A 12,392-nucleotide genomic window follows, 5' to 3' on the forward strand; every position below is an offset into this window, starting at 1 on the left:
CGACCACTTTTTGTGAAAGCCTTATATACCCTAAGTGTACGTGCTCAAATCCACCTCCCCAAATTCCTTGAAACTAGTCGGGACAAGGTAAAAGATACGATCAAAGTTAGCCCATGGTTCATGTGTCACAAGACTAGATAAACTGGATATTTATCAATAGGCCTGTGGTCATATCCCGATAAACATAATGGAATTTACCCCTTTGTTCTGCTACAGAGATAACTAGCATATTCTTTTAGGCAACGGAGAGTCCAAGTCCAAGTCCTGAGGCTCTTTTATCCGGGGGTCTGGTTTCCCACTGGTCTGCCACTTCTATAGACGCGGGGCACAAAGTTCAGAGTCCACTGGGAGGGTGACTGCGTGCAGCCCAATGTTCGCAGCCTGGCCTAGGATGGAGTCCAGCTCTGCCTGTTTCCTCCTTCATTCCCCCCTCCTGATGCTCTTAACTCATATTATGAGCATCACGCATAGGGGTATTTTGCACCCTGGCTCTCCGACCGCCAATTTGGGAGAATGACATCCACCTTCGGGTTACAGAGCTCATAATCCCTTGTAAAATTCAGGGTCTGCAAAGCAGAACTATCAAGGCAACTATGACAGTGGTGAATATAGTTTTCCACCCATCGCCCTTCACCCAAGATGGGACCGAAGTCCAGACAGGAATGTTTTCATCTGACAGTGCTTTTACCTGGCTTCTCACGTCATCTAAAGCAGCTGATGCATTGCCAGTAAGTCAGGAATGCATACACGACATTCAGCCTTAGTTACGGCACAGGTCCCTCCTTGAGCAGCGGTGAGTGTGTCCAAAGCCATTCTGGTGTGAATTCCCGCTTTTCTCATTTGGAGTTGCTCTTCATTGAAGGCTTGGACGGCTCTTGTTCTATCCAGGAGGGCCCGTTTTGTGAAATTATCATGAATTTACTCACGATATCTGTTGTCCCTATGGAGGGCACGAATAAGGCAGCAGTATACTCATACCATTGAAACACGGATCTTGTCCACCTGGCATGTAAACAAGGTAGCTTTACCGGGGCTTGTAGGTTAGGCTTTTGTTCCACTGGCATTTATATCAAATGTAACCCCATGACCCAAGACTGTTGACTGTAGGTCTGGCTTACACCCAGAGAGCAGGGAGAGATTCTGATTGTGTCCCAGAAGAGAGCAGAGTGGTTTAAAATCTTGGCGGAGTGGTGACAGCCACCAGGGAAGTCCATCCGTCACAGAGGCAGAGCCCCACACACCCAACAGTTGGAGGTGTTGTGGAAGTTGGCGTAGGAATGTGCGCGTTGATGAGACCAAGCAGCAGGGTTGATTGTGTGGCTTCATCCTCAAGGGGCTCGTCCGGGATCTTCTAAAGGATGGTCTTAGTCTCTCAAGGGTCAGCGGGGTCTCTCTGTGCAGCCCACTCAGCGTTTTCTGGGTCTGCGTGGCATGCTCTCTTCACCCTCATATGATGGCTCCAAGGGACAATACCTGCAACTTTAACTGCAGTAGGGGTAGTTAGAATAACATAAGGGCCCCTTCACCAAGGGGCTAGCAAATCATGTTTCCAATCTTTGACCTGTACTTGATCACCAAGCGTAAACTCATGAATCTGTTCCCCAAGGGGGAACGGCACCCTTTCTTGTACAAACTTAGTTACCCGATTTATTACCTTACCCAGTTCCATCTGCTGTGAAATCCTATTCCCCCTTACCTGAGGCAAATTTGTTGACACCTGTTTTATTATGGGAGGGGGCCTCCCACACACAATTTCGTATGGAGAATAGCCTTGGGACTGTGGGGTCATCCTGAGTCTGAGCAGAGCCGTCAAGTCCGCCCAGGAGCAGTCAGTCTCTATAATCCACTTGGAGAGTCTCTTTAATGTCCGGTTGGTTCATTCCACCATCTCAGAACTCTGGGCCTATATGCAGTGTGCAGTTTCCATTTAAAGTTTTGCTTACTTGTACTAAATCCAGTGGTCATGTATGGATGTGAGAGTTGGACTGTGAAGAAAGCTGAGTGCCGAAGAATTGATGCTTTTGAACTGTGGTGTTGGAGAAGACTCTTGAGAGTCCCTTGGACTGCAAGGAGATCCAGCCAGGCCATTCTAAAGATCAGTCCTGGGTGTTCTTTGGAAGGAATGATGCTGAAGCTGAAACTCCAATACTTTGGCCACCTCATGCGAAGAGTTGACTCATTGGAAAAGACTCTGATGCTGGGAGGGATTGGGAGCAGGAGGAGAAGGGGATGACAGAGGATGAGATGGCTGGATGGCATCACCAACTCGATGGACGTGAGTCTGAGTGAACTCCAGGAGTTGGTGATGGACAGGGAGGCCTGGCGAGCTGCAATTCATGGGGTCCCAGAGTTGGACACGACTGAGCGACTGAATTGAACTGAACTGCACTGAATATACATGTAATAATACATGCACAGTCACACACATACACCTTTATGTGTTTATGTGCAATTCATGATGTGTATATATATTCACATGAAATTATATATAACTTTATACACAATTAGATATATGGACTTCCCCAGTGGCTCAGCAGTAAAGAACCCATTTGCTAATGCAGGAAATGTGGGTTCTATCCCGGGGTCGGGGAGATCCTCTGGAAGAGGGCATGGCAACCCACTCCAGTGTTCTTACCTGGAGAATCCCACAGTCAGAGGAGCCTGGCGGGCTACAGTCCATGGGGTCGCAGAGAGTCGGACACAACGGAGCAGGCGCGCTGCTGCTGCTGCTGCTAAGTCGCTTCAGTCGTGTCCGACTCTGTGCGACCCCATAGACGACAGCCCAGCAGGCTCCCCCGTCCCTGAGATTCTCCAGGCAAGAACACTGGAGGGGGTTGCCATTTCCTTCTCCAATGCATGAAAGTGAAAAGTGAAATTGAAGTCGCTCAGTCGTGTCCGACCCTCAGCGACCCCATGGACTGCAGCCCACCAGGCTCCTCCATCCATGGGATTTTCCAGGCAAGAGTACTGGAGTGGGGTGCCATTGCCTTCTCCGGAGCAGGCGCACACATACATACAATTACATGTATTTATATGCAATTATGTATAACTATATTGATTGTCTTTTGAACAACATGGGTTTGAATGGCGTGGGTCCACTTACATAAGGATTTTTTTTTTTTTAAGTTGGGGACATTTTTATCTATAGGCAATTAGTGTATCAAGTGACTAATGTATCAAGTGATTGCCAGGTGCCAAATCCCACGTGAAACTCCAGAATAGTCCTACTCAATGTCACTTATGTCTGTGGGAAAGAATCGATGATCAAAACTGTAGGAGTGGAATGAAGATCAATGCTTCCTTTTTCTCTCTTTTTTTCAAGAATGAAGTCTCAGCCTCATTGTCTGTTTCTTTACTTTTTCTTTGAGTTTCTTTCAGTTTGAATATGATATACCTAAAGTTTAGGACTTGTTTTGGGGGTGTTCTGGGCATTCATTTTTTATTGAGGTATAACTGACATATCACATTATATTACGTTCAGATGTTTTTCTATAAAACTTTTTTTTTTCTTTATTTCTTTCTCTGACTTGGCAGCATCTTTTCACACCCACCGTTACTGCAGAGAGTCCATATCATACAGAAGAATCGGTCTTCCAGGCCTCTTCCCGGACCGACCCACACTGTACTCCATCAAATTCTCAGGTCTGATTAAGTTCGGCAACACCATCCCTCATAGTTCCGTATATCAGAGTCAGTCTTTTCTAGTTGCGTGTGACCTCCTTTTTCTGGGGGAGGAGTAAAATTTCTCCTTAGATGTGTGTGTGTAGTTGTGTCCGACTCTCTGTGACCCCGCGGGCTGTAGCCCCACCAGGTTCCTCTGTCCATGGGATTCTCCAGGCGGGAGTACTGGAGGGGGTCGCCATGCCCTCCTCCAGGGGATCTTCCCCACGCAGGGATCGAACCCGCGTCTCCTGTGTCTCCTGCATTGCAGGCGTATTCTCTCCCCGCTGATCCATCGGGGACGCCCTGCGGCAGAAAAGCAGGTCCTTGTGCAGGGCCAGTCTCCCACGTCTTCATGGCTGGAAGACCACGGCAGGGAACCCGCAGGTGACTCACGCCCAGCCCGGCGTCGTGGGGAGCGTGGAGGGGCACCGTCTCCGTCTTGCACAAGCAGCGCTTCCCCTTCTGCCGGGAAGGCGATGCGGTCACTCCGCGGCAGGAGGTCTCCGGCCCGGGCGGCTCGGTCCGCGGTGCAGCCGTGCTGGGCGGGCTGCGCGCCGCGGGCGGTGCGGGCCGGGCATCGCCATGTCCCCGGGCGTCCCTCTTCTGCTCGGGCTCGGTGAGCGGGCCGTCCTGTGGGAGGCTGGGGAGGGAAGAAGGCGCCGAGGAGGGCTTCGTAAGCGGGCTCCTGTGCTGGGACTCCCCTCTGTGAGGCCCCGGGACGGGGAACTGCAGAGGAGTCGCCCGCGGGCCGCGTTTCCCGGTTCTCGGTGTGGATGTCACGCCCCGAGCTCGAGGCGTTTGGGTGTTATCGGCCGACCTCTCTCACCAAGTGTTTCTTTGTTTCAGTGTTTTGCTGGGACCAAGGGATTTGGGCACAGACTGGTGAGTGGTGCCTCCCTTTTTCTCCCAGAGAACTCCGAGTTGGGCTGCGTGGACGTGGGGGTGAACTTGTAGCCTTGTCAGAACCTCAGCCTCTCACCTGCACCATCCCCTCCTCCACACGCTTCGCTTAATTTATTTTTATTTATTATTTAATTTTTGGCTGCACTGGGTCTTCGTAGCTGGGCGTGGCCTTTCTCTAGCTGCAGTGAGCGGGGGCTCCTCTCTATAGCTGGGATGCGCGGCGGCTTCCCTGGTTCCCGGAGCACAGCCTCTTGGCTGCCAGGCTTCAGCGGATGCGGTCCTGGGCTCTAGAAGCGGACTCTATTTGTGGCGCACGGGCTTACTTGCCCCTTGGCATGCGGGATCTTGCCGGACCAGGGGTGGAACCGACGCCTACTGCATTGGCGGGCGGATTCCTTACCACTGAGCCACCAGTTGTTCAGTCGCTGGGTCGTGTCCGACTCTTTGTGACCCCGTGGACTGCAGCACACCAGGCTTCTCTGTCCTTCACTGGAGCTTATTCAAACTCATGTCCATTGAGTCGCTGATGCCATCCAACCATCTCATCCTCTGTCTTCCCCTTCTCCTCCTGCCTTCAATCTTTCCCAGCATCAGGGTTTTTCAAATGAGTCAGTGCTTTGCATCAGGTGGCCAAAGTACTGGAGCCTCAGCTTCAGCATCAGTCGTTCCACTGAATGTTCAGGGTTGATTTCCTTTAGGATGGACTGGTTAGATCTCCTTGCTGTCCAAGGGACTCGTAAAAGTCTTCTCCAACACCACAGGTCAAAAGAACCAATTCTTTGATGCTCAGCTTTCTTTATGGTCCTTTCTTTATACATCACTACTGAGCCACAGGGAAGACCTTAATTTATTTTTTGTACTTTAATTCTGCAACATTTTGCCAATCTTCAGTGGAAAACCTCTTCCCCTCTCTAGAAAGCTTCCCGATCTCCAGCTATTCCCCATCGGCACAGATGAGTCAAGGAGGAAATGCTCAGGTTTTCATTCAATGCAGAAAGAGAACACAGCTGCGGTCGACATTCAGAAGGCAGACTCAGGGGACCGGGGACATCTGCGCAGGCCCAGGTCCCCCTCTGGGTCTGGGAGTGTCACTTGCTGGGGGTACTGTGTGTCCTCTCCATCACCTGCCTCCTGGTGGCTCAGTGCTAAACAATCTGTCTGCAATGTGGGAGACGTGGGTTCGATCCCTGGGTCGGGAAGATCCCCCTGGAGAAGGAAAAGGCTACGCACTTCAATGTTTTTGCCTGAGAACTCCGTGGACAGAGGAGCTTGGTGGGCTGCAGTCCACGGGGTCGCAAAGAGTCGGACATGACTTAGTAACTAAAGAACAGCAACAGTGATTGCTTCCGGCTCTCTCAGCTATGGGAGCTCTGCTCACAAGCAAGGCACTCTCGATCAGGAGACAGACTTGAAGTAGAATGAAGACATCACGATTTGCTGGTTCTGTGACCTTCTGCAAGCAATTTCCTCATTTGAGCCCCAGGTTCCTTCTTGCTGTGATGAAATTACCGGAGTTCTCTGGAGGTCCAGTGGTTAGGTGCCATTGCCATGGCCAGGCTTCAATCTCTGATTGAGGAACTGAGATCCTATAAGTGGTACAGCACAGCCAAAAAAAAAAAAAAAAAGAAATAATAACAGAGTGTTGCATCAGCTAAGATACGATCCTGTCAAGCTCAGACAACAACTTTTTGCTCAAAGTAGGCCTTGTTGTTTAATGTTAACAGTTGCTAGGTAACATGTGTTGAGGTTTTCCCATCTGCCAAGTGCTATTCTCAACATTTGCACATATGATCTTATTTTAATCTTATGAATCTATCAAGAGGTAAGTTAGTTTTTTCATATTTCAGATATACTGAGCCCTGGTTGTGACCTCAACATAGTACTAAGTGTTTGGCATAGGTTTTTAGTAAGTTAATTGAAATATAACTGAAGTACAATATTATAGCAATTTCAGTTGTGCCTGGTGGCTCAGCTGGTGAAGAAGTAGCCTGCAATGCAGGAGACCTGGGTTCGATCCTGGGTTGGGAAGATGGGAAGATCCCTTGGAGAAGGGACAGGCTACCCACTCTAGCACTCTGGCCTAGAGAATTCCATGGACTGTATAGAAGAGCTGGACACAACTGAGCGACTTTCACTTTCACACCGTATAATGATTGGACATTTATATGCCTTATGAAATGATTGCCAGCATGCGTCTGGTAGCCATCTAGCTCGTGAAAAGCTATTACGTTATTATTACGTTATTCCCTGCGCTGTGTATTTCATCTCTGTATCTTTTTTTTTATTCTGTAACTTCAGGTTAGTACTTCTTAATCCCCTTCAGCCATTTTGGCAGCCGCCGGGGTATTCTCCGATTCTGTAGGTCTGCTCTTGTTTCGTTTTGTTCTTTAGATTCCACACGTGACAGCCGGTGGCATTTGTCTTTCTCTGACTTATTTCACTTTGCCAAAGGCCCTCTAGATCCACCCATGGTGTCACAAATATGAAACATTTTATTTTATCTTTATGATTACCTTTGGAAATGTTAGTTCATTAACCTTGGCAGTGTCGGGTCTCTGCCGCTGTGTGAGGCTTTCTCTTGTCGTGGAGTACGGGCTCTCCAGTACTGGCAGCTTGCAGGCTCAGCTGCTGTGGTGTGTGGGTTCTGCTGTTCCAAGGCACGTGGGGTCTTCCTGGAGCGTGGATGGAATCCATGTCTCCCGCATTGGCAGGTGGGTTCTCAACCACTGAGCCACCAGGGAAGCCCAGCTCAGTCACGTCCGACTCTTTGCGACCCCAGTGACTGCAGCACGCCAGGCCTCCCTGTCCTGCACTATCTCCCGGAGCTTGCTCAAACTCATGTCCATTGAGTTGGTGAAGCCGATCCATCTGTCTCATCCTCTGTCATCCCCTTCTCCTCCTGCCTTCAATCTTTCCCAGCATCAGGGTCTTTTCCAATGAGTCAGCTCTTTGCATCAGGTGGCCAAGGTATTGGAGTTTCAGCTTCAGCATTGGTCCTTCCAGTGAATATTTTCAGGACTGATCTCCTTTAGGATGGACTGCTTGGATCTCCTTGCAGTCCAAGGGACTCTCCAGAGTCTTCTCCAACACCACAGTTCAAAAGCATCAATTCTTCGACGCTCAGCTTTCTTTATAGTCCAACTCTCACATCCATACATGACCACTGCAGAATACAGTACCTAGTTTTGTGTGTAATTTATTTCAATATGCACAAGAGTAACAGCTTCTGTGCACTGGCTGATGTGTCTAGATTCTGTTATTGCATAGGTTCACCAGTTTCCAAAACATCCACTAACTTGCTTGTATATGGAAGGAGCACAGTACTTATACAGTAAGTAAACAATACCTGTGTCCTGAAAGGGTGACTTGGTCCAGCTAGAGACCAACCACAGATCTGTACTGTCCTCCAACTCCTAGACCTACCTGAAGTCTACCAAAACCCTCCTGAAGAAAGATCCCTTCCCATCGTGGCTGGGACCTCCGCCATCGGGGTCCTCCCTCTCCTCTTCCTCCTCCTCTTTTTTCTCTGCCTGTGCTGCTGTGGAGGCCAACACGGTATGTCCTAGAAGGGGAAGGGTTCCTGGAAGGGGAAGGGGTCAGTGGGTGGGGGGAGTGTGGGGAGGGGCTTGGTGGGTCCCCTGCCAGGAGGGGCTCTCAGCACCGCCTCTCCGTAGGTTCCAGGGATAATGAGACCAAGAGCCAGCTGGATTTTAACAGGTAGGAAAATCTGGACTCTTCCCAGTAGAAAATGCTGTTTCTGTCTCATTCCTCAGACCCACCTTAATGTGTCTATCTCCTTTCCCTCAGCTCCAACCCTGGCATGGACTTCTCAGAAGAAAATCCGGGTAAGAGGAGTGAGAAGGCAGGGGAGCCGGGCTGGGGGAAGGATGCCTTCAGATAGAGGCATCCCGGAAGATGCCTAGAGGCTGGGGCAGGCCTCACCGCGTGTGATGTCACTGCCCTTCCCCGCTTCCAGTCATCCATCTGAAAGCAGCTGGTGTCATTCATGGGGGCTCTGAAGAGCTCTGTGCCGCTGTCCTTCCTGTCTCAGTGCAGAGAAGAAGTCAGTGAGCGTGAAGTGGTAGATAAGAAGTGATTTACTAGAAAAGGACACTTGCGAGGCTTACAAGCGGGCAGAGAAGGCGGTACCACCCCTGAGAATTTCCTGGGCTGCAGTTTTATAATCACAGGAAAAGTGGGGAGGAGGAGAAGACCTTCTTTGACTTTCTTGAGTAGACATCACAGTTCCATCATCAGTTCCTCCTCCAGGTTGAGCAGGTTCCCCCGGCTCCTCCCCCAGGTGTCAAGCAAGGTCGGCAGATGATTGTTCTTTTTTAATGTGTGTGGAGAGCATGTCCCATGGGTCATTAACTCCGGAGCTCCCTGGGCAGGCTGTGGGGCTCACGCCACCGCTGGTTCATTGCTGGGGGCAGCTCTCCTGCTTCTGGTGCGTGGTTCTGTTGCCAAGCAAGCCTGCTTTCTGGAGCCATCTGCTCACCGGGGTCTCCCATACTGTTTCTACCTACAGTCCCCCGGGGGACTGACTATTGAATCACCTACTTGCTCCGCTCACTCTGCCCTGTGGTGGCTCTGAAATACAGATGGCAGGACTGGGTGACCAGAAGGCCCTTCCTGGAAGCCTGTCCTCTCCTCTTTCCTTGCAGACGGTGTCTCGGTGCACCTCCCGCCAGAGGAGGACAGGCAGACGGACATGCAGGTGCGTCTCCCCGGCCCCTCCCCTGGGGCTCGCCCCTCACTTTGCGTCTCCCAGGTCCACCCCGAGGAATGCCCGTGGGGCTCTTCTGAGTCCTCCGCTGAGCCGCACCAGGATTCCTTCACGGAGAGTGAGGTTTCACTCCCGTCTTGCAGCCCTGAGGACTCCTCAGTATAGCCCCGCATGGACCCGCCTTCACCTCGTCCAGAGAGCGGAGCTGGAGCTGGCTGTGTGCACTCCACGGCGCAAGGGCCCCTTGAGGAGTGTGTGAGTCATCACTTTGTGCGTGAGTGTGTGTGTGTGCACGCGTGCACCTGCCTAGCGCGTCTGACTCTTTGCGACCCCATGGACTGCAGCCCACCAGGCTCCTCTGTCCACGGGATTCTCCAGGCAAGGATACTGGAACGGGTAGCTATTCCCTTCTGCATTTCCTTCTCCAGGGGATCTTCCCGACCCAGGGATCAAACCCAAGTCTCTTGCTTTGCAGGCAGATTCTTTTACCACTGCGCGACGTGGGAAGCCCCAGTCCTCATTTTGGAGCTCCCCGAAGACTCGAGAATACAGAAGCCTTGTCAGTCGTCAAGAAATTCTGGGATACGAGAGATGGGACATTTCCTGCCGTATCAGTAAACAAAGGGCATCACAGTCACGAGCAATGACGGCCACCACGGCTGCTGAGCTGGTGAGCCCTGAGGGCACTCGGAAGGAAAGGACGCGGCCGTCTAGCAGCCGTCAGACTGCTGCCACACTGAGGGTGAGCCCGGAGCGAGCTCGGGATGTGAAAACAGCAGGATCCTGGCCCCAGACAGCTGAGGCGCGCATCGGAGCAATGATTCCAGCGAGCCCAGATGCGTCCATCTTCCCATACGTAGAAAAGCGCTAAATTCCTTAACTTGGGATAGCGGGTTTTCTTTAATTGGCGGTAGCGTTCGAGGTTCAGATTATCTGCCTTTTGTTGCGAAGCTTCTTTATTACCTGCCCCCTCCCCTCGCCTCCTCTGAGCAGTTCTCTCGGGATTACTTGGGATGCTACTTCCCGGGCTTGAGTCCTAGGAATATCTGACGAATAACACATAACTCTCAACGTTTAGGTTGCGTGTGTATTTTCGGCAGACACGCATCACACAACTCAGCAGATTCCTGGTTCTCACTAGAATGGGGCTAAAGACACCTGCCTCTCAGACTCCAGTGAGGGTCAAATGAGGGCGTGCTCGAGCAGCAGGAAGCAGCTGTGCGCTGTTGTTCAGTCGCTCAGTCGGCTCCGACTCCGCGACCCCTGGACTGCGGCACGGCAGGACTCCACTATCTTCCAGAGTGTGCGCAAACCCATGTCCATTGAGTCGGTGATGCCATCCAACCACCTCTGTGGCCCCCTTCTCCTCCTGCCATCAATCTTTCCCAGCATCAGGGTCTTTGAATCAGTCAGTTCTTTGCATTAGGTGGACAAAGTATCGGAGCTTCAGCTTCAGCATCAGTCCTTCCAATGAATATTCAGAGTTGATTTCCTTTAGGACTGACTGGTCTGATCTCCTTGCTGTCCAAGGGATGCTGCTAAACCTCTAATGCACAGGAAAGTCCTCTTCTTTCCCCTCTCTTCCCCACTCCAGCAAGAATCATCTGGTCCAAAGGAGCCTATTTACAAAACAGAAATGCTCACATGGAAAACAAACGTACGGTTACCAAGGGGACAGCAGGTGGGGGGGTATGAGCTGGGAGTTTGGGATTAACATATACTTACTACCATCGATAAGACAGGTAAACAGGGACCTCCCTGGCGGTCCAGCGGTTAGGGCTCCAGGCTTCCACTGCAGGTGGCGCAGGCTGGATCAGGGAACGAAGATCTCGCATGTCACACAGGGCAGCCAGGAAGGGAGGGATTACAATAAAAAATTGGTAAATGAGAAGGAGCTGCGGTACAGCACAGGGGACTCGACTCAATGTCCTGTATCAACAACAACCTAAAGGGAAAAGAGGCTGGAGAAGAATATACATAAGAATATGTATAGATGTGCATAGCTGAATTGCTGCGCATACTCCTAAAACTAACAACATCGCAGATGAACTATGCAAAAAGAGAGATGAAAGTGTTAGTCACTCATCGAGTCTGAAACTTTTCAATCCCAAGGACTGTAGCCCGCCAGGCCCCTCTGTCCATGGGATTCTTCAGGCAAGAATACTGGAGTCAGGGTGGTTGCAGGGGTTGTCAGGAAAAGGAGCTCAACTGTAAAAAAAAAAAAAAAAAAAAAAGACTACTGGAGCGGGTTACCATTCTCTTCTCCAGGAGATATTCCTGATCCAGGGATCAAACCCTGGTCTCCTTCACTGCAGGCAGATTCTTTACCACTGAGCCACCAGGATCCTTCAACTACACACACATATGTACCTTACATGCTTAATTATATATGTTTATAACAGAGTGGAGAGTCGCCTCTCAAGGCTGGTGCATTCTGCCCCCGCCCCTGCAGCCCGAAGTCAGGGTTCTGCTCAGCTCATTCCAGCCATGCCCATCTTTTTCTGCTCACACTTTCTGGTTCAATGCCAGGCTCTTTCCCTCTTTGGAGCTTTAGGGCTGAATGTCTAACCCACATCATTGCTCCAAAGAAAAGTTCACCGAAACAATTTCATTACAGAGGTCTTTCAGGTAATACTCCATATGAGCAGCTTGTTTAAAACGCTTCTCCAGGTTTCCACGCATTTTACCCTGCAGAGAATCTAAAATGGTAGTGACGCCCCGGCTTCCCTTGCTGAAGCCCCTGATAACTGCCGGTGTGCTCTCTGTCTCTATGAACTGCCTGCTCTGGGTGTTTCTTATAACTGGAATCGTGCTATGTATGTGTGGTCTTCTGTGTCTGCTTATGTTACTTCCCTGGGGGCTTGGACGGTAAAGAATCTGCCTGCGACGCCAGAGATCCGGGTTCAACCTCTGGAGCAGGAAATGGCAACCCACCCCAGTATTCCTGCCTGGAGAATCCCATGAACAGAGGAGCCTGGTGGGCTACAGTCCGTGGGGTCACAGAGAGTCGGGCATGAGTGAGCATATCTATCTCTCTATCTAGGTGATTCCTTGTTATAGTTTTGATTTGCATTTTGATAAGATTTCAGGATGTGGAGGC

General features: G+C 50.7%; 1 protein-coding gene across 5 annotated transcripts; it reads left to right on the forward strand.

Moving 5' to 3' along the window:
* The first annotated feature begins 3,961 nt into the window (after nt 1–3,961).
* LOC138419318 (uncharacterized) lies at nt 3,962–10,367 on the forward strand. 5 transcript variants are annotated; one of them, XR_011248934.1, is made up of 8 exons: nt 4,072–4,279; nt 4,510–4,545; nt 7,984–8,121; nt 8,241–8,283; nt 8,374–8,411; nt 9,231–9,283; nt 9,436–9,547; nt 9,768–10,367. XR_011248934.1 is itself a non-coding variant. In XM_069552045.1 (7 exons), the coding sequence occupies exons 1-7, from the start codon at nt 4,246–4,248 to the stop codon at nt 10,161–10,163; spliced, it is 738 nt and encodes a 245-aa protein (XP_069408146.1). In that variant the 5' UTR covers nt 3,962–4,245; the 3' UTR covers nt 10,164–10,367. The 5 variants fall into 5 exon arrangements, 3 of the variants coding, with proteins under 3 accessions (XP_069408146.1, XP_069408145.1, XP_069408144.1); XM_069552045.1 differs by lacking the exon at nt 9,436–9,547 and having other exon boundaries at nt 3,962–4,279; XR_011248933.1 differs by having other exon boundaries at nt 4,111–4,279; nt 9,231–9,670.
* The last annotated feature ends 2,025 nt before the right edge of the window (nt 10,368–12,392 follow it).

The sequence above is a fragment of the Ovis canadensis genome, chromosome 14 (genome assembly GCF_042477335.2).
Source record: "Ovis canadensis isolate MfBH-ARS-UI-01 breed Bighorn chromosome 14, ARS-UI_OviCan_v2, whole genome shotgun sequence".
Lineage (NCBI taxonomy): Eukaryota > Metazoa > Chordata > Mammalia > Artiodactyla > Bovidae > Ovis > Ovis canadensis.